The following is a 25787-nucleotide window of genomic DNA, read 5'->3' on the forward strand; positions in this document are numbered from 1 at the left end:
GGCTAATGATCTAAAAAACTATTATTGTCAAGTGTTAGCATACCTAGAGTCCTGGCTGTTTGAATGTGTGGACTAGAGCTAATCTGATTTATAAAAAACACTTTTTGGGTTTTTTTTTTTGCACAAAAAGACACGCATTTATGCCGAAAATCATGAAATTCTAAAACATTCACATACATTTCTTGCCACTGTGCATATATACATATGTGTGTGTTTTCAAAGGAAAAATCTGACAATATAAAAAACTGTAAAATAACACCTGTACTGATCTGAGTCTGATCTCTTATCCTGATCCAGTCTAAAACACAACCAGTATCAGACACCATCTACAACCTTTCCAGCATGTTGGTGTGATGTTCATTTGATGTTGGAATCATGGGAAATGAGTTCCAGACCTCAAGATGGGATCTGATGTGTCTTTATACTGAGGAGAAGCTTCTCTTTGGCCACTTTTGCATAAATCTAGCATACATTAGTGAAGTGCTGCAGTGATCAGGTTGACATTCTGATTCAGATACATACAGACAAGAGTACAATAAAAGAGCTAATGGACAGCCAATATAATAAACTATAAGAAATATAACTTTCCTGTATCTTGACCCTCTGAATGTGATATTTACAAATGAATCAATGACAAGTAATTGTCAGTAATTGTCCATTTCCAATCGCCCTAACTCCCTAACCCTTTAAAAATAGTAGGATATAGTAGGATGTTAATAGCTTTTATAACTTTAAATGATCAAACAGTACACATAATGTGTGTATAATGTATAATGTGTTATAATCATCACACCCCCCCCCCATCTGTTATCCTAATCATTTTAGCTATGAAAAAAGTTACAGTTATGTGTATTTGGGGCATGATATATTTCTTGCATTTTGAAGCATGAATTATTCAGTGAATGAAAGACAGTAAGAACAAAAAGGAAAAAATATTTCTTGCAGTTCATGCTATTGATGGTTTATTAGATTTATTTTTATTGATGAAGATTTTTTAAAACACTTTTAAAATACTGCTTTAATACTCTCGAGTTAGGGCTGCTACTATGCAGAATAGGCAATTATTTCTATTTGAATTAGAATCAAAAGAAAAACAGTATATTATATGTATATATGTTTTGTAATTACTAAATATTTAAATGTCATATTTATTCAGAGGTCTGAATAAAAAAACTAAAAGTTAACATTTCGTGTAGCTCATGCTACTGACAGTCTTTTTGCTCCGTTTTCATATAATGCCGTAACATTCAACAGAAGTGATGGTCTGAAGTCAGGGTAACTGGAAACATGCAGAATATACAATTATTATCATTAATGCCATGTTCAGAGGATTATCATAAATTGCGGTTCATGCTACTGACTGTACATTAGCTCTGTTTAATTGAGCTGTTTGATAATCTGGAGGTAACTGGATTACATTATTTCTCATTAAATATTTTCACAGGTCAGGTTTACAAAGTCTAAATATTTCAAAAGAACGTTTATAAAAATGTTTGTAAATATAGAGTTTGGTATTCAGGACATTATCACTGTTATTTTTCTTATGATCCATGCCTTTAGGCCTGTTATTTTGATAATAATAATAATAATAATAATAATAATAATAATAATAATAATAATAATAATAATGTTGTTGTAAATAAAAGGTGTGAGATTGGATCATTCAAGTCCCACTAGGCCGCTCAGTGTTGCGAGTTTTTAAGGTGGACCGGAAATACAGAATAAGGCGCTGCGTAGTACGATCTGTCGACGAACACATGAACACACCATGAGAAAAATCCTATTTTACACCAAAATCACATTATTCTCTTACCTCTCAGCTTCCTGTGTGTCCTGTTCCCCAGAGACACTCATTTTGGAGCTCATCTTCCTCCTTCAGATTACACCTAATCCTGTAAACACACACACACACACACTTATCAAGTCTACATACTGACTTCCTGTTTAAAGTAATGTAAAGTTCTTCTTTCTGAGTCTAAAACACTTTTAGTCAGACAGTAAATTCTAGTATTAAAGCTTCAGTTTTTACCTCTGTGCTTTTTATCCAAACGCTCTTCATGAAATTCGAGGATTTCGCTTACACCTCAAACCAGTCTGATCCGGATCCTCACCTGAGGAGGAAGTACAGGGATTTATTTTACAGGTTAAAGAAGAATGACTGATGTTTCTCTCGACCAATCAGAGCACTCCCTCCACCCACCTGCCTGAACAGGTGAGACTCTACCTGAACACACAGATTTATGCAGCTGATTCTCAGTGAAAGCTGGACACGGTCTGCTGAGGTGAAAATACTACTTGAAGTTTTGAAGCAGAAACAGCAGGATATGTTCTGACTCTGGTATTCAGTAAATAATAATACATCACAGTTCTGATTAAATAACATCTTACTGAACTTTATCATCATTTTATCTGTTTTAGGAGATTCTCTCTTTTACTTTCTGGAGTCTGGAGCCTCTCAGACAATACTGAGGTCGTCTAACACGGCCTGACATTTTGTAATATTTAAACTACATAATAAAAACTGAACCATAAGTGATACATGTGCTTATTTTCAGGAGAAAATGGCTTCAGAAATGTAATATAAGTTAGAATTTCATTTATTTATCTATATTTTCTTTATACTCAGTCAAAATTTAATTGAATTGAATTTAATAAATGGACCAACAAAAATATATTGAGAAACTATTTTACCTTGAATTTCACTGAAAATGAGGAAAGTCTGAAGTTCTCATTTCTTCCACTTTCAGATTAGGTGTGTAAGTTCTGCTCTATGATACGACCTGCATTAAACTGTACTATGGTTTAGTTTTATCCTACATTTAATCTAACTGCAGTTCTGTTCTTCCTTCCAACATGTTGAACTATCTCCCCAAATGATTTAAGGAATTTTATCCTGTCAGAGAATCTTCTGTGTTTTTGGGCTGAAAAAAGTCCTCAGACCCACAACTCCCCCCTCAGTACTGAGCTGTAGTGATTATTCACTCTGTACATGATGAGTTATGGGATATTAAACACTACAACATTAATTATTCCAGGATTATTGATCTGAGCTTGTTGTATCGCTCAGGTTTGACTGTAGAAACGTCCAGGTTGGAGTCAGAGTCTGATCCAGCTCATGCCTGCTTCTCATTGGTTGAACGGCTGCCAGTCAAAATTAAAATAGACCAGTTTATCCATCTTTATATAGGATATATCTGTATAATGTACTGAAATACATCTGTGGATTATCTGTGATTTAATGTCTCAAATTGTGAGTTAAAGGACATTACAACTGAAGTGTGTGTACAAATTAATATATTTAGTTAGTAGCTGTGCTTGCAAAAGTATTCAACCCCCTTGAACTTTTTCACATTTTGCCACCTTAAAACCACAAACCTAAATGTGTTTAATTGAGAAGTGATAGATCAACACAAAGTATTACACTGTAGTGTGAAGTGTAATGAAAATGATACGTGAATTTCAACATTTTAATCAAATGAAAATCTGAACAGCGAGACGTGCAAAAGTATTCAGCCCCCTTTATCTGTACTTAGTAATGCTACCTTTCACTCGAATCACAGCCATGTACTCGTAGGTTTGTAGAAACAGTTGTAGAATACTTACACCGGTCATTTGTGGATGAAGGATTGCTTGAGTTACTGTTATTACTGAGACTAAATTACACACAGCTGGATTAACTCTATTAACTTACTTAAGTGACTTCTAAATGCAGTTGATTGCACTGGATGTTATTTAGGGGTTTCAGAGTAAAGGGGTCTGAATATGTTTGCATGTCACTCTTTTCAGATCTTTATTTTATTAGAATTTTAAAAACCATGTATCATTTTCGTTCCACTTCACAATTATGTGCTGTTTTGTATTGACTTAAAATCTCATAACATGTGAAAAAGTTTAAGGGGTATGAAAACTTTTGCAAGCCACTGTAATTATTATAATTATTTAATTAGGAGAAAAACATCTGTACCGTATGATACCATATTAAAATTACAGCAGCGTCACATTTCAATGTCAATTATATATTAACCATTAATCAACCTATAGTTAAAGAGATGATCATTAATAAGTGTGTAATAACTGTGTAATAACTGTATAATAACGGTATAATAACTGTGTAATAACTGTTTATTACCTGTGTAATAACTGTGTAATAACTGTATAATAACAGTATATTAATTGTGTAATAACTGTAGAACAACTGTATAAAAACGGTGTAATAACTGTATAATAACTGTATAATAACTACTATACTATAGAACAGCTGAACAGACAGTGTAATAATTAGCATTATGTGTCTCAGTATTTTAATGGTAGAATCACAGATACCACATAACTATGTCTATAACTATAAACTACAATAGTAAAACTATGGCAGCATCATTAATTAAACATAGTGATCATAAGGAAGCACAGTAGTTCAGAGTAATGTTATGGTTATATATGCAATAACTATAGTTACTATATAAAATCATAGTAAAACCATAGTAATTCTTATGTAAGAGTAACTAAGAGCTAGATTAATTTAATAGATTAATGATGAGCTTCCAGCAGCTGATCAGCCAATAGACTGCACTAGAAAATCAACACATAGAAACAACAGTAAAATAAACTAAACACTGCACTTTATTAATATATGAAATAAACAGGCAGCATTAATGCTAAAAGTCTCTCTTTACACTGCAAACATGATCATTACAGACAGTAGCTGTGAGGGAGAGCTGGCATCCCCCCACAGGAGGGAGGCAGAGAGCCACCACTCAGCCTGAATCCAGACCTGCTGCTAGACTGGTTTCCACCACCAGAGGGAGGCAGAGAGCTTCCTCTTATCTCATCATTCATCATCTGCTCCACATGAGCTCTGGTCTATTTACAGTTTTTTACAATCACTAACATGCTTTTATCTGATCTGTATTCACATTTTCAAAACTCTAAATACGCTTAACTCAACATCTGTCTGTTGTGGACTAAACTGTTCATACAGTTCATGTAGCGATCACACAATATGTATTCAATTAGCATGTTTTATACATGCTTACATTTTATTAACAAACTAAATTATCCACTAACACAGTTCTGGATTTTTCTTATCTTATTTACAATTGCTTTAATACAGCATGCTAAAATTAAATATCTCATGTTACAAACCTTAAATACAGTATATAACTGCTGTTTTTACAACAATAGCATGTGTAAATCTATTATAACTAATACACAATTTTGAATTTACACATTATTAATAATAAATAAAAGACTATGATAAGCCAATCAGAGCTGGAACTGGATTTTATCATTAGATATAATGCTGTCAGTGACATGAACACATAAAAAAGGGGATTTTTGTTTTGGACTGAGTGTGGCCAGTGTAGCTATTGGAGCTCATAGAGAGAGAGAGAGAGAGAGAGAGAGAGAGAGAGAGAGAGAGAGAGAGAGAGAGAGAGAGAGAGAGAGAGAGAGAGAGAGAGAGAGAGAGAGAGATGAGAGAGAGAGAGTATCTCTGGATGGAAGGAAAGTAATAGTTAGTCCAGGAAAAGGTGTAGTTAAACCAGGACAAGGGAGAGAGGAAGAGTTGGGTCAGGATCAGGAAGAGGAACAAAGGTGCCAAAAGTATTTACATTCATTACTCTGTAGGTAGAAGTATAGATACTAGAGTTTAAAATATAAATACTTCTGGAGAAGTTGAAGCATCAACTCAAGTATCAACTTTTACTCAAGTAAAAGAGTAAAAGTTCTGGTTTCAAAACTAAAAAGTATAAAAGTTAAAATAAAATCAAATAAAATTTGATGAATTATCTGCTCCTGGGATAGTCCTTTATTTCTCCAAAGGACTGGAACATTTATAGGAATAAAAACTACTAATTTTATAACTTATTTTGCAGTAAAGAATGTGTTTCTGCATTCTGTACTCCTATGGGAAAAAAAAAAAATTTGTGCACTGTTTCTTTAAGAGTCCCCACCAACCCCCGCCAGATATTAATTATGATATATTTCTGGCCCGCCGGTGGGCCAGGGCACGTTAAGAGGTTTAAGACTGTTACTTGGGCAAGTATTAATTAATCAGATTGTTATTTAGGTAGCTGGATTGTGTATTTATATCTGTATTGTGCAAACTGATACGGTATCGGTGCAACCTTATTATCTACTGCTTTTAGTTTTTCATTATTATTAAAACTTTATTATTTACACTTAATATTTCTTTACTTTAAATTAAATAACTTACAATAATAAAGAAAATATCAGATTTCTAAAGAAATGGGAGAAATGGTTGATATATGATTATTTGTTGGAAAGTCTTAACTGTGACTCAGAACATTAAGACAGACTTTATTTGGTAACTAATCTTTATCAGTGAACAGTAAATATTATTTATATTTATAAGAGTAATATACTGTTAGAAATATATAAAACAATATTTCTTACATATATATTTGTAACTTATAGCTCTGCATATTAAGAATGGGTGTTGGGTTAATTATGCTATATGGGTAAATTATTGGGTCATTATAATTTATTCATCTACTATTTTAATTATCTATATTACATATCTGTATTTATAATCTTTTCATTTGACTGTTTTAACAGATTTAAGCCTGTCCACTTCACATCTTCACGCTTAAATTATTGCAACTGCTTTTAGGTTTATTAGATTTAAATAGTTTTCTTTTTATCTTCATAAAATCTTAATTATTGTTTTTGGTCTTATTTGTTGATTTTACTGTGTTTTAGGATCATCTCTGTATTCTGGAGTGAAAATAAAGGTTGATTGATTTTGAAAAAATTGAAAAGCTGAACTTGCCCCACAGCCTAAGCTTTTGTTCTTAATGGTATTTTTTCCCCTACATTACTTTTACTTTTATATTTTAAGTAGTTTCAAAACTAGTACTTTAACACTTTTAAATAAAGAGTTAAAAGCTTTGTTTTGATGCTTCAACTTATACACAAGTATTTTAAATTCTAGTATTTATACTTCTACCTACAGAGTAATAAATGTTTTTTTTTTATTTACACCTTTTTGTTGGAACACATTACTGTGAGGTATATGTTAAATCATTGCCATCTGAGGAAATCTGGAGAAAAGTATTTTTAATATCCCAATATATACCGCATAACAATTAAATATAGAAACGTGATTTTTTTCTCCAATATTGCACAGCCCTAATCTTTTTGTTTTGTTTTGTTTTTAGTGCTTTTACATGCATTTTTTATATATAAATATTAGTTTCTCGTTTTAGTTTAACCTGATTATAACATTTAATTGATTGAATGATTGATTGAGTGATTAATTTATTACACTCTGATCTATTCTCTTTATTTCTCCGGTTAATATAGATATTATTAATGAGAATAGAGTGGATTAGCGCTGCTCCGCGGTGTAAACAGTGTGTAACGGTACGCGTCCACTGGCACTTTTCTTAAACGCAGGTCGCTGTGCCGGATCTCTTGGCTCGCCGCGTGTGGGCGTGTCCGTAACGTTTTTGAATTCAAATGAAGCAACAGATGTAGTCAATCATAAGTTTAATATTTTACCTTTTTAGTCAACTTCACTGTGATCTATAGTTGTATAAATCCATATTCTGCCATTTTAAGCCTCTCTTCTGTGTTTAAAAGGCGCCTGTTCTGTGTGTGTGAGGCTCGTCTGTGTGTGGTGTGGCAGCCTGCTGTTCCCTGATTGGCTGGACGCAGCGCGGCGGCCGGATTCATTTGAATAAAGTTGAGATCTGTTCAACTTTCCTGCCGGAGGGCGGGGCTGCGCTCAACGCAACGCAACCCAGTATGCACCGCGGCATGCGGCGGCTCTCTCCATTGAAATGAATGGGATGCGTCGGGGCTTAAGTGCCAGTGGACGCGTACCGTAAGAGTGTTTTAACGCGCTGTAAACGGATATTTGTGGGGTTTTACTGTATAAACAGGTCAGTAGGAGGTGAGGTTGGGTAGTTAGGTAGTTATTTAGGTGGGTAAAGGCTGAACTCACCTCCGCACAGTGGCGCTCCTCCCGTGATATTGTGATAAACGGCGCGGAAAGAGAGGAATCTAACGAGGTCCGCTCCGGTACCGAACACCAATATAAAGTTCATTAAAGCCGCAGCGCACAGCAGCGCGGGCCGCGCGCCCGGCCCAGCCATACTCATATTTATATTCTAACACTGCCGCTTCCGGTTACAGCAGCGCCTGCAGTTACACACAGCGGCCACACGGTGCCGCCAAAGACCGGTTTATACAGAGCCTGAGCCCAGTTCCTATTATATCCCCCTGCTATATCAGATAATATCAGACTGCGCGCCGCTACAGCAGCTGCAGTTACACACAGCGGCCACACGGTGCCGCCAAAGACCGGTTTATACAGAGCCTGAGCCCAGTTCCTATTAAATCTATGATCTATCTATTATATGGTATTTACTTAACATTTTTGAAGAATCTGCATAAATTATTAATTTTGTCTCAAACTTTATTGCCCAACAAGCATTACTATATTGTTAGTATGATATGATTTAATTTCAGTTTAAAAAAATAAATATTGCAACTCATAAGGTGAACCTTATTGTTTAGGGTCACACAGATGGTGCACAACAACAAAAATACTTATAACATCTGGATATCGAATGCAGTAATATGGCTATAATACACAATTTATACAGTTAGATAATGAATACAGTAATGAAGCTTTTACAAATTCAAATAACATCTGGATAATGAATGCAGAACAGGTTCCAGTAGAGTTGGGTTTTGGGCCGATCGAACTCTATTCACATGCACAGAAAAAGGAAATTACAAAGTTGATGGTTGTGCTGTATTTGGTTTTAAACTGCAAGACAGTGAGTTGCAAATGTTTGGGAACCCCTGATATAGAGCCTCCACATCTCCCACTGTAGGATGTAAAGTGTGTGTTCTTCACTGGAGTGAAGGCTTTGATGCTGAGCTGATAAGTGGAATAGTTTGTGTTACAGCAGAAACACAATGAGTCTTCCAGTTTAAAAGTCTCACCAGTAACTCTGCTGAAGATTTCAGCTAAGAGGCATCTCTCTATGAAACAAAAGAGACAGAAGATAAACTAATACAACAAAGTGGTTTTCTAATATACACTATTTAACTCAATACTGTATCAGTTTAATGAGCTGTAAATTTCAGAAAGTGTTAAATATAAGATTTTAGATTAGGTGTGTAAGTTCTGCCCTATGATACGACCTGCATTAAACTGTACTATGGGTTTATCTTTATCCTACATTTAATCTAACTGCAGTTCTGTTCTCCCTTCTTCCAACATGTTGAACTATCTCCCCAAACGCTGCATCAAACTCGTATCAGCCCCCAATGCTACTGAGCTCAGCCAGCAAAATGAAGCAGCGCTCGAGCGGCGCTTCCAACGGCTGGAGCTCAGCTAAAGCTCCTCAAACACAAGCCTAACAAGATACTACCTCAGCACCCTGAATATCCAGAGCTAGAGAAGCTCAAGAGGAACCAGCTTTATCTAAGAATAGTTAATTATATATGTGATTATGAACAGCCACAGTTGGGTCCCACAGTATTTCATGGTAGAATCACAGTTTACCACATAATAACTATAAACTACAATAGCATACCTATAGCAGTATCACTGATTAAACATAGTGGATAAAGGGAACCCTAGTAGTTCAGGGTAGGATTGTGGATATCTATGGAATAACTATAGTAACCATATAAAATTATAGTAAAATAGCCATATAATCATAGTCCTTCTTTTGTAAGAGTAACCAAGGGCTAGATTAATTTAATAAATCCCAGAAGCTGACCATTAAAACTAAACAGAAACAACAGTAAAATAATTTAAACACTGCACTTTATTAATATATGAAATAAACAGGCAGCATTAATGCTAAAAGTCTCTCTTTACAGTGCAAACATGATCATTACAGACAGTAGCTGTGAGGGAGAGCTGGCATCCCCCCACAGGAGGGAGGCAGAGAGCCACCACTCAGCCTGAATCCAGACCTGCACCAAGTGTTGTTAGTTAAAGTAGAAATGATTCAGTAAATTTTCTTAATCTGCCTCTAATTACTGACTTTATTTCAGCAGTAAAAGATCTGTTCTTGACTGGAGTCAGTGCAGCACTTTCACTGTGGTTCTCATTCTCATGCAGAACAATCACACATCTGCTTATAATAAACACTGACACATACTTTAATTTACATTAATTAGATTTAGACTGTGTTTATATGTATTATTGATATTATTATTTATTATCATTATTTTCTGTGTAGGATCTGAATTCATGTTGATGTTAATATTATAAAGTTAGTTTATTAAGTGTCTCAGATTTATTTGCTGGTAATTGAAACATTAAATCTCTTCTTAAAATCAGACGTATTTTGAGATCAGTAACTACAGATGAATCTGAGGGAGAGTTTAAATTGTACAGTAGTTTATAATTAGAGGATCAAACGGTTTAATGCAGCACTGAACTCAGATCAGCTCTGTACAAAATAAGAGAAGTGAATCTCTGAACACACACCTGTTCCTACCTCTGTGTGTGTGTGTGTGTGTGTGTGTGTGTCTCCTAGGTGTGACTCCGCCCCACCCCCTCGTGGTCCCTCCCCCCTTCAGTGTGGAGCTGCAGCAGGTGAAGGCCACACTCCTGTGTTTCTCCAACAAGAGCTTCCCTCAGACTGGAGGCTGAGCTGGAAGGTGGGTGGGAGCAGCTGGAGCTCGGGGGTCAGACAGAGTCCCGAGCTTCTGCAGAAGGACCACGGCCTCCACAGCTGGAGCAGCACCCTGACCCTCCAGGAGGAGCAGTGGCTGAAGAACACAGTGACCTGTGAGACCACCAAGCACCTCCAGCCTACTGTCAGCAGGACACTGAGGAGAGAGCAGGACACTGAGCAGTGAGGACCACCAGCCTCTGCTTTACTCAGCTCACTTTCTTCTGCTTCATTCAGGATTTAAAACACAGATTTGAGCTTCACTGCTGAAACGCTGATCTTCTGTCTAATAGAAATAAAAGGCTTTGTATAAACTGTATAAATCACAATTTCTTCACACTATAGTCTAAAATAATGAACTTAAAACCCTGTTTTCATAATTAAAGACAACAAAGAATAAACTCTGACTCAGAAAACAAAGACAGACATTGCTGGATTTTATTAAACTATATGGAGTCAATACATTTCATTTATATATGTATTTATTTACATATTTTACAGGGACAATGCAGATAAACACCGTTACACAAAATACAAGTTATATAATGTATATAGGAATTCTAGCTGAAGCTAATTTCCAGCTACTGTTTCTGGTTAGAAGTGCTTAAAACAAGTATATTTTTTTAATAAAAAAATATAACACATTTTAAGGCTCTGTAAAAGTTAAAAGAATGAGTTTGAATTAAGATTATACAGCTTCTGAAGATTTCAACACATTTCTAATTGATTTAAACAACATGATAAAAGTATAAGACAGTGCTGAACTGATCACTGTCGACTGGTTAACCCTCACTGCTCTGTCTGCTATACAGAATATAAAAGTGTACTATACTGTATGTGTAGATTCAGATCTCTCTAAACCAGATTCCACACCACATTTTAGCACAGCCAATGATTTAGAGCTCGGGGTATTTACCCAAGAGTCTGAAAATGCTGCTCTACCTCTCACTGACTTTCAGTAGGAATTAAGAATTTCTGGAATCAAAATATCATCTGTGAAAATTTCAGTTTCTGACAGACAAGACTCCCACTTTCCTACTAAACTCCACAATATAGAAATCAACAAGGTTCTATTTCCACTCTGATAAGAAGATTAGAGCTGTTCTGATAATGATCTGTTACTGTTTAGTTCAGCTATTCCAGCTGCTGAACAGCCGGATCTCACTTCAGCTCATATGAACATTTTGGAAGCTTCTAAACTCCACAGAAGTGCTGAATGAAGAGCTGATGAAGAGCCCAGATTGTCCAATAAGAGCAGGTCAGGTTTTCAGAAGCTGGAAAGCAGAAAACAGAACAGAATGATCAGACATGAACACACACTTACAGTCAGCACTCACCTTATTAGATTGTGAAAACATCCACAAGCAACAGAAATTGTATAAAATCCTCTAAATCTAAAACTCTCATTCTCTGTCTGACTGAAACTCACTGAGCACAGTTCCACACACAAGGTGATTCAGAACAGCTTCATCAAACAACCTACAGCTTAATCCTATAAAACCACATACTCACATACCAAACACTTCACACTCTACACTGTAGAGATGGGGACTTTGGATTATTTCTAGTAAAACTACTAAATTAACAATGTATTATATGATTAATTATAAATTATATACTGAAGACAATAACCCTCTTTCCTATATGGTAAAATACATATCTGATAAAACTATATTAAAATTATATGGTTTGTTAATTTAGATATATGCTTAATATTGTGCTGCTTCTCTACACAGAGTCACAATAATGAGTCTTAGAGAGTAATATATTCTCACTGCACTGAGAAAAGGCTGTGAAGTTCATCCTGTGTTTAAAAGTTAAACAGGTTTGATTGAAGTTGATACAATATTTCCAGTGACTGTGAACCACAGTAACACACTCTGTTTCACACAGGTCTGTTTTTACCCTAAACGTCACTAAAATAACGGTCTAATCTGGTTTGTTCTGCAGGTCAATCAAACACCTCCTTTCTTTAAAAGAACAGGAAGTTCTTGGTCATGCTGTGATGTAACCCACCTGACTCTCAGCTACAAACAATGGTAGCTTAGCAAAACTGCCCAACCATGAACTCAGTTATAACCCAAACACACTGTTATTTCATCAAATCAAAATCACCATTAATTGGTGCATTTTGGGTAGAATTCTACCAGTCCACTGTATACAATATTACCATAACATGTTAACTTAAAGCCAACTCTAAAACACTGTAGGTGAACATCAATTGTGTGTGTGTGTGTTTCAGAGACAGTAAGTCAATAACTCACTATAGTTTCTCCAGTTTAAAGTGAGGATCCTTCTGTAGATCAGAGAGCAGCTTCTTTCCTGACTCTCCTGGATTATTGAGTTTCAGATTCAGCTCTCTCAGGTGTGAGGGGTTTGACTTCAGAGCTGAAGCTAAAGCAGCACATCCTTCTTCTGTAATACTGCAGTTAATCAGCCTGCAGAGAGAAGGAGTGAAAAGTACAACAGATGAGTGTACAGTTATATTCAGTTGAAGTTGAAGATGAATAAATAAATCACTCTGTTACTTTGTGTAGAAGAAATTTCTCTCCTATAGTGTTACAGAAACTACTACAGCTTCACTCCTGAATCCTGAAGTTCATTATTACTCAGGTTCAGTTCTCTCAGAGTTGAGGAGTCAAATTGGGGTGTTTAATGCTGATGAGAAAATAAAAAGAAAACAAAAAAAAATGTTGCAGTTGATAGTGCAGACAAAGAAGACAACATAAATTACCTTTTTTCACTATTAATATTTTTTAGGATAAATCTTTTGCAACAACAGTTGGCGTTCCATTTTTCTTTCTGCAATACATTCCCTGCATTGTGTTCCTCTGTTTTGTTAGCGAGTCAGTTTTGACCCCTTTTTGATGTGGGGGCGTGGGGAGAGGAGAGAGGCGTGGCCAAAATTGAAAGGCGGGTTATGGAGGATTAACGTCATCAGCTGGAGCCTCTGCCGCTGCACATAATGCTGGAGGTTGGCCAGTTCATCCGGCCGTCCTAAACAAGCTAACCAGGCTGAACTACAGCTATTTATAATTTATGTGTTAATGTTAATAATTCAATTTACACACACATAATTATTAAATTATATAATGTTGTTTTCAGTTGTTAAATTGAGCAAAAGGCTGAATTTGGCTTCTTTTTCACCAGCATGCTTGCTGCCTTTACATGCGGCCGCCTGTAGATGGCTGATTTGAGCAGTAAAAAACCCTATTAAAACAACACTGTGCAAACACTATGAATAAAAAGGAAAAATGCAGAAAGGCCTCCAAGTTTATTTCAGACTTTAATATAATGTAGATAAATTAAGATAATAATGTAACTGCAGAACATAATATAAAAAAAATAATAATTACTGTCCCTGGGGGAATTAGACTGTTCCAGGAACTTATATTCAGATACACGCAATTACACACGTCAAAAAATAGAATAATAACAAAAAAAACAAAAAAACAAAGAAAGAAATTTTTTCATACCAGAATGTGATATTATATATTTTCTTTTTGTGGTAGTTTTATTTTCTCGTCAGCATTAAAGACCCCAATTTGACTCCATACAGTTTGAGCTGAGAGCTGAGGCCAGATCTTCACATTTAAAACTTACTCTTACACTCACTAACAATAACACACACACACACACACACAGTCTTTTTGAGAGTGGGCAAATTAGGCCTGGACAATAATTTGATACTGGTATTTATCGCAATAAGAAATGTTTCAATAAGGATGATATCCTTTTTGTGTCATATCAATATGTATTATTTACAGAATCTGTCACGGACAGGCGTTTCACTGCAGAGCTGAACAAAATCAGCCTCCGTAGCCGGGCTACGTCAGTGCGTGATGACAATCACACAGGCACGTAGCCAGATAGGCTAGGCTAGGCTAGGCTAGGATCCGCTCCACTCTGCATCTAAAATGTTCCGCGATGAAGCCAAACCGACCCTAACCGAGCGGTTCCGCTACGTACAATATTTTCCTTATTCTGGCTGAAGCGATTTTGTAGTTTATGCTGTAACTGAGTTATTTATAGTTGATAAAGCCTATAGGTTTGATTATTTTATGGGGATATCATGTTCCTTTTATGTGTATGAAGGCTTTTTGCATTCTTTATCCTGGTTATCACTTTTATTTTGATCTGTTATAATTTAAAGTTATTTATATTGGTAATATGTATATAGGTTATAGGTTTATGTTTGACAGGGATGTCATGTTTTTATTTTGCTATATGCAGATAAAAGTGAGCATTGATTTATTTAGAAATGTTTTATTATATTAAGTGTTATATAGTATTCTATAGTTTTTGTGAGATGAGGCTTCAAAAACTTAAATTAAATTTTCAGACAGTAGCAGGTACAGATTTCCATTGCATTCCATTTATTCCTAGCAGTTTTTCTGAGGCCTTCAAAGTATTTATATCGATATCGATACCAACTTTATGTTGGTAATTTAAAGCAGTCTCTTAACCCTGATCTCTGCCCTACAATTGTGTGTTTTCCACCAGATCCAATTGATCAGCTAATAACAAACCTTTACTGAGTTTACCTGTTAAAATTCCTTAGCCCCTAATGGAGCCTAAATCAATCATTATGTATATCCAGCAGAGTATTAGACACATCATACCACCACTTACTTTATTAAAGTACCTTTAAAGCAGAGAAAGCTCTAGAATATGGAGAACAGTGGGAATATGCAGTAGAATATGCAGGAATAGGGTTAAGAAACACTGATCTAACCTGACTTCTGTTCATTTGTAGTTTACAGTAACACCACAGTAAGACCACATGTCCTGACTTTTCACATATATTTTTTCTAACAGCAGTAATGTAATGTGTTTAGGTTGTAAAGTCACCTTTACTTGGATGTAACTAATAATAAACAGAATACAAAAAAGGGATTATTTGTGATTAAAAGATGTTGTTCTAGGACACTATAGGCTGGGCTTTGGTTCATATTAGCAAATGTCCCCCCCCAATATCAAACCCGCTCCTACGCCCTTGCTTTACATAATTTATAAACAGAATACAAAATAAAATAGCATTTCTGTTTCAGTAAATTAGTGGCTAACTCACCTTCACAGCGTGAACGAGTATTTAAAAATGTACTAAAACAATAAAACAGGTTTCTATCTAACCACAGCACAAAGACGGTACTGGTGCATGTTCACAAAGATGGCCTGTACTGTTACACACCTTAAGACAAGAAGAATAGGACAAAATTACAGAAACACTTCATCACTTGGTGTCAAAATATCCTAAACATCAGGGATGTGGTATGTGATGTGATAATGACCACCCCCACCCACACACTCACTAACGCACACACACACACTCACTCTTTCTGAACATTAGCAGGCAGTATGAGTGTGTTTGTTTAGAGAAATCACCACACAGTCAGTCTGATGAAAATGTAAAGTTCAGAGTGACTTTTCTCTATGAGCAGTTTCTGCATTTCTAATACTGTGTGTGAGTGTGATTGTGGAGGTTTTCAGCATATTCTATAGAGAGTTGATGAAGCAATGGTTCAGCGATGGCTCGGGGGAACACTGTGCAGAGGACTGATGATCATTCTACACACCACCTCCACACACTGGTACAGACTGTGGGTAGTGGTTCTGATCACTACCCAGAATCGTGTGAGTATACGCAGCTTATTTTACTGAGAGGTGTGTAACTATAAGGAAATAAGAAACATTGAGCTGCTTTTTAATGGATGATTTTTACTCAGTTTGTTGTGTAATAGTTAAAAGCAGGGGTGGATCTACTGGGGTGGTAAAGGGCAGCTGCGACCGTAAAAGGAAGCCTTGTCACTCCTGCTGCCACCCCAGTTGGCATCAACGAATTAACCCCTTTCCACACGCCCCCTAGTGGCCATTCCTCCGGGGAAATTGATTTGGCGGACATTTTGAATAACTGTAGATAAATAAATATATATAGTTTTTGAAGTGAAATCACTCTGATATGATGGAGGACACTCGTGGCTGTGTGTGTGTTGTGGAGTGTGTGTGCAGGGGTGTGTGTGAGTGCAGTAGTGTGTGTGTCTGAAGTGGTTTGTGTGTGTGTGTGTGTGTGTGTGTGTAGTGATGTTTGTGTGTCTGTGTGAAGGTGAGATGCTCTGTTTGTTGTATTTTGATGATCTTACTCCAGTTTCTCCACTTTACAGTGTGGATTCTTCAGTCCAGCAGAGAGCAGCTTCACTCCTGAATCCTGCAGTTTATTATAACTCAGGTTCAGTTCTCTCAGAGTTGAGGAGTTTGAGTTGAGAGCTGAGGCCAGATCTGCACAGCTTTTCTCTGATAGATTACAGTCCCACAGCCTGAGAGAGAAATTATAATCCATTAGAAACACTGATATATAAACACAAATACACACCCCTTAGGAAGGAGGTGTAGTAGTATATGTTTGAGACAATTATGCTTTATTGCATAACAGATATATAATCATGTTTATTTAATATAGATCTAGTAAATATAACTATTTTGTAGAACAGTTTGTGTAGAAATAAAAAAGAAACATTATTCAGTGAATTAAAGTGTAGTACTGTGATTATATTTACGTAAAAGTCTAGATTTTTATCCCTCTTACTGTAACTAATGAAACTGTAACTAAACTAATAAAATAATGTCCTACTGACTCACTGCTGTGGTTCCCCTTATATCAAAACTATATCTTGTTGTGCAACACTGACCAAAAAAATATTTTATTGAATCAAGATGTTTTGATCAATAAGTACGAATAATTAGGAGTATCTGTCCTCCATTTTGATATTCCTTTATACTGGATATAAAAAGTTTTCATCTGCTGCTTGTTTCAATCGTTTACTATTGTGTGTGTGTGTGTGTGTGTGTGTGTGTGTGTGAAGGTGAGATGTTCTGTTTGTTGTATTTTGATGATCTTACTCCAGTTTCTCCAGTTTACAGTGTGAACTCTTCAGTCCAGCAGAGAGCAGCTTCACTCCTGAATCCTGCAGTTTATTATTACTCAGGTTCAGTTCTCTCAGAGTTGAGGAGTTTGAGCTGAGAACTGAGGCCAGATCTGCACAGCTTTTCTCTGATAGATTACAGTTCCACAGCCTGAGAGAGAAATGATAATCCATTAGAAACACTGACATATAAACACACACACCCCTATTAGTATATATTTGAGATAATCATGCTTTATTCCATAATAGTTATACAATCCTTTTTAATTAAAATATATCTAGTAAATATATCTATTGTTTAGAACAGTTCATGTAAAAATATTATACTATTATTTACTGAATTAAAATGAGTGAAGCTGAATATGTTTTACATATTTAAGAAATGTTTAACATGTTTCCCTTCCTTTACTATAAACAATAATATGCACATGTATACATATACATATCCTCCACACACAAACTAACTCTAATTTCTTTATCAATAAATTGGTTGGTCAGAAAATTTTCAGTGATTATTTCATCAATTATTAAAGCAAGACATGATCATTTATTTAGCTGAATCTCACACACTGCAGATTAAACTAACACTGAACTTAAATTCAGATAAACAGACATGCATGTACTTCTGATAAAGAGCTCAGAATAGAACACTTTTCCACAGAGAACATGCTGCTCAGTGTATTTCTCTTTATGAGGGTGAAATTAGAATAAGATTATTTAGTATTGTTTTAAATGATTCTGTTAAACCACAATTCAAAAGCAATGTCTGGTTTTCATTATTTTTATTTACCACCACCCCCCTCTTTAGAGGAATATTAATACTTTATATAGTTGGGGGTTTAGGGTTGGAGGGAGTGCGATGCAGAAGGTGGTACAGAGGGAGAAAAAACAAACAAACAAACAAAGAAAAAAAATAAAAGAGAAAAAATAGGAAAGAAAGAGACATACATATATGTGATTTACTGTAATATTTGAATTAGATGTGTCCAAATTGGGTCTGAATCTGTGTTTTTGGTGGGTTCTGAGTGTCTAGAGAGAGAGATAGTCTGTTAGTAGATTTTTCCAGTGATTGATATTAATGTAATTTTTTTGTTTTCCAGTTTATGAGGATGAATTTCTTGGCGATGACTCGCGACATTAAGATTATTCTTTTGTTTTGTGGTGTTGTGTTAGTGGTTGGTGTGTCTCCTATAGGCAGAGTGATGGTGTTGGGTGGTGAAGACATGAGATAAGAGGGTAATAACTGTAATAACTCCAGAACTGGTTAACGGGTGTGCAGTGCCACATAGCATGGATATAATTATCGACTGTGTTTTGATTGCAGTGTGTACAAATTGATGAGTTTGTGAATCCCATTTTATACATTTTGTGTGTGGTGTAGTGAACTCTGTGAATAGCTTTATACTGGATGAGTTGTAAATTAGTGTTTCTGATCATGTTGTGATTATTATTACACACCTGGACCCAGAAATAGGCATTAGGAGTTAACGATAAATCTTCTTCCCATTGTTTACACGGTAAGCTAATAGTAAGATTATATTGAGATTTTATTTTATATATTTTGGACAATATTTATTTGTTGTAGTAATTCTAAGAAATTCTGAAATTGGTGTAGGCAGGTCTAATGTGATTGGGTTGATTTTTGAACAGATGAGTGATCTTAACTGGTGGTATTGTAAAAATTGAGTTCTCCCAATGCCGTATTTCTGGGTTAATTGTGGTAGTGACATTAAGGTGGTATTGTGATACATGTGTTTGAGGTGTGTGATCCCCTTTTTGATCCAAGGTGGGTAGTTTAGTGTTTTTTTTATTGATGATAAAGTCTGGGTTGTTCCACATGGGTGAATGACTGGTTGGTATGAGTACAGAGTTTGTTATCTTGTGAAAATCATGGTGGAAGTTTGGTGCCTCTAGGCCGCCAATGCGATTTTGAGTTCTGTAACGTGGTGAGTTTGATTCTGGGTGGTTTAGTTTTCCAGTAATATTCAGTTGTTGTGGTATTTAGAGTTTGAAACCAGGTGGGTGGGGGCTGAATGGGAATCACTGAAAATAAATAATTGATTTTTGTCATTTTAATTGTATCAATTCTGCCAGCAATTGAAAGGGGAAGTGTTGTCCAACGGCGGAGATCATCACTTATTGATTTAGTTTAATGAGTTGAAATTGTGTTTAAACAACTCTGACAGCTGGGGGGAGACCCTCAAACCCAGATATGTGAATTAATGCACATGGGGATGGGTAGTGTTTTTAGTTTAACATCAGGTTTATTTATGTTTATTGGGAGAATTGCAGATTTTGACCAATTGATTGAATACTCTGATATTTTTGAATACTTTTCGATTGTTTGGAATGTTTCTTTCATTGAAATAACTGTTTTTTTGTAGAAATAGTAAGATATCATCTGCATATAGACTGATTTTATGTTCCATGTTGGGTGTTTGGATACCTTTAATGTTTGTGTTTTGACGTATTGCTGCTGCTAGCAGTTCTATGAAGATAGAGAATAGATAAGGAGAGAGTGAGCATCCTTGTCTAGTCCCCCGGTGTAGTGTGAAAGGTTGTGATTTTACCCCATTGCTGTTGACTCTGGCCTTAGGTGCAGTGTATAAAATCTGTATCCAATTAATAAATGATTCTCCAAACCCGAGTTTGTGCAGTGTGGTGAATAAGAGTTTCCAGTTCACTCTATCAAAGGCTTTCTCTGCATCCAGGGTTACAACTGCTGTTGGTATGTTCTGGTGAGAGGTGTAATCTATTATGTTCACTAATCTGCTCATATTGGTGGATGAATGTCGACCCTTGAGGAATCCAGTTTGATCAGGATGTATTAAATTATGGATTATTGTTTATATTCTGTTATCTAGAGCCTTGCTGATTATTCTTGTGTCTGTATTTATTAATGATAATGGTCTGTAGCTGGATGGTAGGGTAGGGTCTTTGTTTGGTTTAAGGTGAAGGGAGATGATTGCAGTATTCATGTTTGTTGGTAGTTTTGCATTTTGTTTAATTTCTGATATCATTCTGTAAAACAGTTGAGATAGGGATGACCAAAAGTGTTTATAAAACTCAGCAGGGAATCCGTCAGGTCCTGGTGCTTTATTGTTAGGAATGTGTTTTAGGGCTTTGTAGAATTCTTCTGGAGATAATGGTATTTCAAGTGTATGTTTTTGGTTTTTGGTTAATTTAGGCAGTTTGATGTGGTCCAGGAAGTTACTGATTTCATCTAAGTTGGTTTCATTGTCTGATGAATATACTTTAAAAAAAAATCTTTAAAGGGTGTTGTTAATTTCATCAGGTCTCTGTACTATTTTCCCTGCTGACTTTTTTATGGTTGGAATAATTGTTTTATCTTTTATTACGCTTAATGAGATTTGCTAAATATTTTCCAGATTTATTTGAGTATTCAGTGTTTTCATGTCTCAATCTTTGTAATAAGAATTTAGTTTTCTTGTTTTTTAATTAATTTAGATCATATCTTAGTTGCCGAAGTTCTTTTTGCTTTTCTTCAGATATACTTATTCTACTTATATTCTTTAATTTTTAATTCTAACTTTACCTCATGTTCTGTTTCTTTCTTCTTTTTAAATGTAGCATATGATTATTTGTCCTCTTAGAACCTCTTTGCCAGTCTCCCGTAAAAGTGTTGGTGATATGTCTGGAGAATCATTTATTTCTAGAAAGGATGTCCACTCTCTTTTTATAAAGCTGTTGAATTCTTTATCATTAAGTAGTGATGTGTTAAAGCGCCATCTAAAGGTCTGTTTATGTTGGTGGTTTGAATTCCATATTATTGAGACAGGTGCATGGTCACTTATTGTGATAGGGTGAATTTATATATGTACAATGTTTGACAAAATTGAATTAATAATTAGAAAATAATCAATGTGTGAATATGATTTATGTACTACTGAGTAAAATGTGAATTCTTTGGTTGTTGGATGATTTTGTCGCCACCCATGACCAAGACCAAAATCCTGCATGTACTGTTTTATTATTTCAGTGGAATTCCAGCTGCGTGTGTTCTGAGTATGAGCTGATCGGTCTAAAGATGAATCTATAACTGCATTAAAATCCGATGCTTCCGAAGAAAAGCCTCCGATTATGAGTGAAGAGTTAGATAGTGAGGAAATTTGTGTAAAAAAGTCATGAAAAAATTAGGGATTGTTAATATTTGGTCTGTAGATGTTAGCAATGGTAAAAGTGTGGTTGTTAATGGTGATATTTATGATGATAAATCGTTCATCTGGGTCTGTGATTGTAGTATTGTGTGTGAATGTGATTTTGTTATGTATTAAAATGGCTACACCTCTTTGTCTAGAGTTATAATTGGCTGTAAATATATGATTGTGTTCTACTGATTTCAGTTTATGTTGATCTGATTCTGTTAGGTGAGTTTCTTGTAGAAGGTATATATCTGCTTTTAAACGGCTGAGATGAAGGAGTATTTTAGTTTTTTTCTCTTGGGAGCCGATTCCATGTATGTTCCATGTAATAAATTTTAATTGTTGCATGTTGGAGTGTTGTTGGGTGTCAGATAGTGATAGTGTGGTGATGTTCATGGTTCTGTTTAGGCAGATGTAATTTATTTCAAGTAAGAGATAGAGAGAAAGATTAGTGTAGGCATAAACAGGGTAGTGCGGTGTTGTTTTTCTGTTTTATGCATAAAGAAAAGTGCAGTGTAGACAAGTGAGATGTAGTGATGGATAGTTATAAATACATATTCAGACAGTATTCTTATGCAAATTATTTGTATATTGTGGGACCCTAAAATAGGATATTGGAGATCGATAGGTGTAAATCCTCATATGTTAAAGCACTAGGCCTTATATGAGCAAGTTCATTAAGTTCGCTCATCCTCTGTCTGCTCCTTCTGTAACGAGTTTAAACCTGTAACTGACACGGGAGACAGCTGCTATAGATAACAGACCATAATTGGATGAATTCTCAGGAAACGTTATCTCTAAGTTCATTAGACAGACCAGATGTCCACATAGGCCTTAGCTCTCACGGGAAAACTAAACAGGTGAAGGTCAGGTTTTTAAAAAAACCACACCATGTTGATTTGATCACAATTAGGTTCAATCATGGGAATAATGGCACTGCGCCCAAAGACGTGACCGGAAAAACCTCCCTAAAGATGATCTTGTTTGGGAACAATTATGTTCAACTGAAAAATGGTTATATAACGGTAAAAGGTGGAGCCTAAAGCCCCCACCTTTTGTTCACCCAAAGACTGTATAAAAATGTGTGTAAAACCTTTGTTCCTTCAGAAGACCTGAATTCTCTTGACTGAACCTGGCTGACTTCGAACAATAAAAGATCATCTTAGAACTTCAAGAACTTCGTCTTCTCCTTTCCTTAACTCGAGGCACTCGTCTGGTATTTTTATCTTCTTTATTTTGAACTTAGAATTTTTACATCGATGCATGACTAGATAATTTTTAAAGAGCTCATTATAGCTAGCCCAGGCTTCCCTTTAAGGGAGGCCTAAGAGTCGTCAATAACGGCACGACAATATATATATTTGCATGTATATTTCTTATTAAGTATATGTCATTGTCTAGATAGATAGATAGATAGATAACTTTTTTTCTTCTTTTCCTCCTTCTCTTTTCTTTCCCCTCTTCATTCCTTTAAGAGGTTACCGGCAATTAATTTTCATTAGGGGGAGAAAAGAGAGCTGGTAATCAGCTGTGGTGCGCAGTCAGGTAAACAGCACCCAACCGGCATCAGTACAGCCAGGGCGTGATTTCCTTATCTCTGTACAGCTGAACATCCACATAGAGTTTATCGATGGAGAGAACTGCCCTTTTTACATTTTGTATGAGCTGTTTTCTCACGGTGAGTAGTTTTTTCCGTCTGTTGAGTATTTCTCGGGGGTACTGATCGTTAATGCCGTAAATAGTTTTTTTCAGTTCTCTTCCTTTGCTGAATATTGTTTGTGTTTATAGTGTTCCACTTTTGCTACAATGGGTCTGGGGTGTTTGTATTGTGAGTTTATTCCTCCCATGCGGTGCACGCGGTGAAATGTTATGGTGTTGGTGTTTCAGTTTAGTGAAGAGGAATTCTGGATCATTCCTCTTCACTAAACTGTTTCAGTTCAGCTATAATATTCTTGGGATATCTGAAGAGAATCGCTCTCTTGAGGTCATGATGCTGCAGCGTCTCAGTTGGGTTTAGGAGGTCAGGACTCTCCAGAAGGTGTATTTTCTTCTGTTGAAGTCGTTCGGTTGTTGATTTACTTCTATGTTTTGGGTCATTGTTCTGTTGCATCATCCATCCTCGGTTGAGCTTCAGTTGGCGGACAGATGGTCTTAAGTTTTCCCTTTAAAATGTCTTGGTAAAATTTGGAATTCATTTTTCCGTTGATAACGGCAATCCATCCAGGCCCTGAGGCAGGAAAGCAGCCCCAAACCATCATGCCCCCTCTACCATGTTTCACATTTGGGATGAGGTTTTGATGATGGTGTGCTGTGTCTTTTTTACTCGCTGTGCTCTTGTAGTCACCTTTATAGGACGCCCATGCCTAGGGAGAGTAGCAACAGCACTGAACTTTCTCCATTTGTCGAGCGTCTGCCTTACCGTGGACACATGAACATCAAGTCTTTTAGAGATACTTTTTTAACCGTTTCCAGCTTCATGCAAGTCAACAATTCTTGAACGTAGGTCTTCTGAGAGCTCTTTTGTGTGAGGCATGATTCACATCAAGCAATGCTTCTTAACAACAGCAAACTCAAAACTGGTGTGAATTTTCATAGGGTAGGGCACCTTCAACCAACACATCCAATCACATCACATCCGGAATCCAATTACCTCTTAGAAAAGTAATTAGCCAAGGGGTTCACATACTTTTTCCCCTCACTGTGAATGTTAACATGTGTTCAAAAAAAACATGCACACATATAATTTTTTGTGTGGTATTAGTTTATGCAGACTGTGTTTGTTTATTGTTGTCCAAGTAATCCCAAAGGGTTCATATACTGTTTCTTGTAACTGTATCAACATTGTGGCTATATGAATTGCAACTATTTTTTTATTTTATTTTAACTGAAGTGTACCAATGATTTTGTTCAAGTGTGTACATATTTAAGTTTACCTTTACTATAACTAAGAAAACTTCTCTTTGAATGAAAAGTCTCACAGTTTCACTGTTAATAGAGTGGTTATCTCATGGCTACATCTTCAAAACCTACTTTTGCAACTTAAAAAAAATATTTCTCAATATATAATTGGATGGGGATGATCAATACATATTAGAAACATTACAGCTGAAAATGTAGGAGGAAAAGGAGCAGGATCTTAAAATAATCTCTCTCTTTATAAATAAATAAAACATAAATGGAAGAGGAAAAGTAAAGAATAGTCAGAGCTCGCCTTTTTAGGAGTGTTTAAGCACCCACTAACTGAGTGCCAACACCCATAAAAGTGGGAATTAAAAGTCATTTTTTGTTGTTTTTCTAAAAGAATGTTGCATTTGCTAAGCTGAAAAAGATAGAAAGTATATGGTAACACAATGTTTTCACAACAAAAACACAGCAGTACCCCATTCCCTCCCAAACTATATTTTTCACTTCGTCTCCACTTCTCCACTTGGTATCTGGACCGAGCACACCTGCTTAATTTAATTTGCATAAGAGATCATGTTTGTGTGTGTGTGTGTGTGTGTAGTGGTGTGTGTGTGTGTGTGTAAAGGTGAGATGCTCTGTTGTATTTTGATGATCTTACCCCAGTTTCTCCAGTTTACAGTGTGGATTCTTCAGTCCAGCAGAGAGCAGCTTCACTCCTGAATCCTGCAGTTTATTACCACCCAGGTTCAGTTCTCTCAGAGTTGAGGAGTTTGAGCTGAGAGCTGAGGCCAGATCTGCACAGCTTTTCTCTGATAGATTACACCCAGCCAGCCTGAGAGAGAAATGATAATCCATTAGAACACTGACATATAAACACAAATACACACCCCTTAGGAAGGAGGTGTAGTAGTATATTTTTGAGATTTTTATAATTATTATTATTATTATTATTATTAGTATGCTGTTTCTTCTTCTTATTATTAGTCAGTGAATTAAAATAAGCACAACTGTAGGTGTTGGAAGTGAACGTTTTTCACACACACACACTCACATACACAGCTAGATAGCTAAATAGATAGATGTCCATGCGGAAGGGTGCCGCCTTACTTTCATGCAGCATAGCACAACTTCTA

At 35.9% G+C, this 25787-nt stretch overlaps 1 protein-coding gene across 2 annotated transcripts in view; it reads right to left on the minus strand.

Annotated features, from left to right (window-relative positions):
- The window catches only part of LOC125789906 (NLR family CARD domain-containing protein 3-like), a 56982-nt gene that overhangs the window by 23520 nt on the left and 7675 nt on the right, over positions 1-25787 (minus strand). Inside the window, exons 3-5 of one of the 2 annotated variants that reach the window (XM_049473003.1) lie at positions 25313-25486; positions 12932-13105; positions 11259-11941 (exon numbers count right to left, since the gene is read on the minus strand). The exons of the other annotated variant lie outside the window; for it this stretch is intronic. Coding sequence (XP_049328960.1) covers positions 11935-11941; positions 12932-13105; positions 25313-25486 — 355 coding nt within the window. The 3' untranslated portion in view covers positions 11259-11934. Of the gene's footprint in view, positions 1-11258; positions 11942-12931; positions 13106-25312; positions 25487-25787 lie in introns of those variants that run through there. 2 annotated transcript variants of the gene reach the window in all.

This window comes from Astyanax mexicanus, unplaced genomic scaffold, assembly GCF_023375975.1.
Source record: "Astyanax mexicanus isolate ESR-SI-001 unplaced genomic scaffold, AstMex3_surface scaffold_32, whole genome shotgun sequence".
Lineage (NCBI taxonomy): Eukaryota > Metazoa > Chordata > Actinopteri > Characiformes > Acestrorhamphidae > Astyanax > Astyanax mexicanus.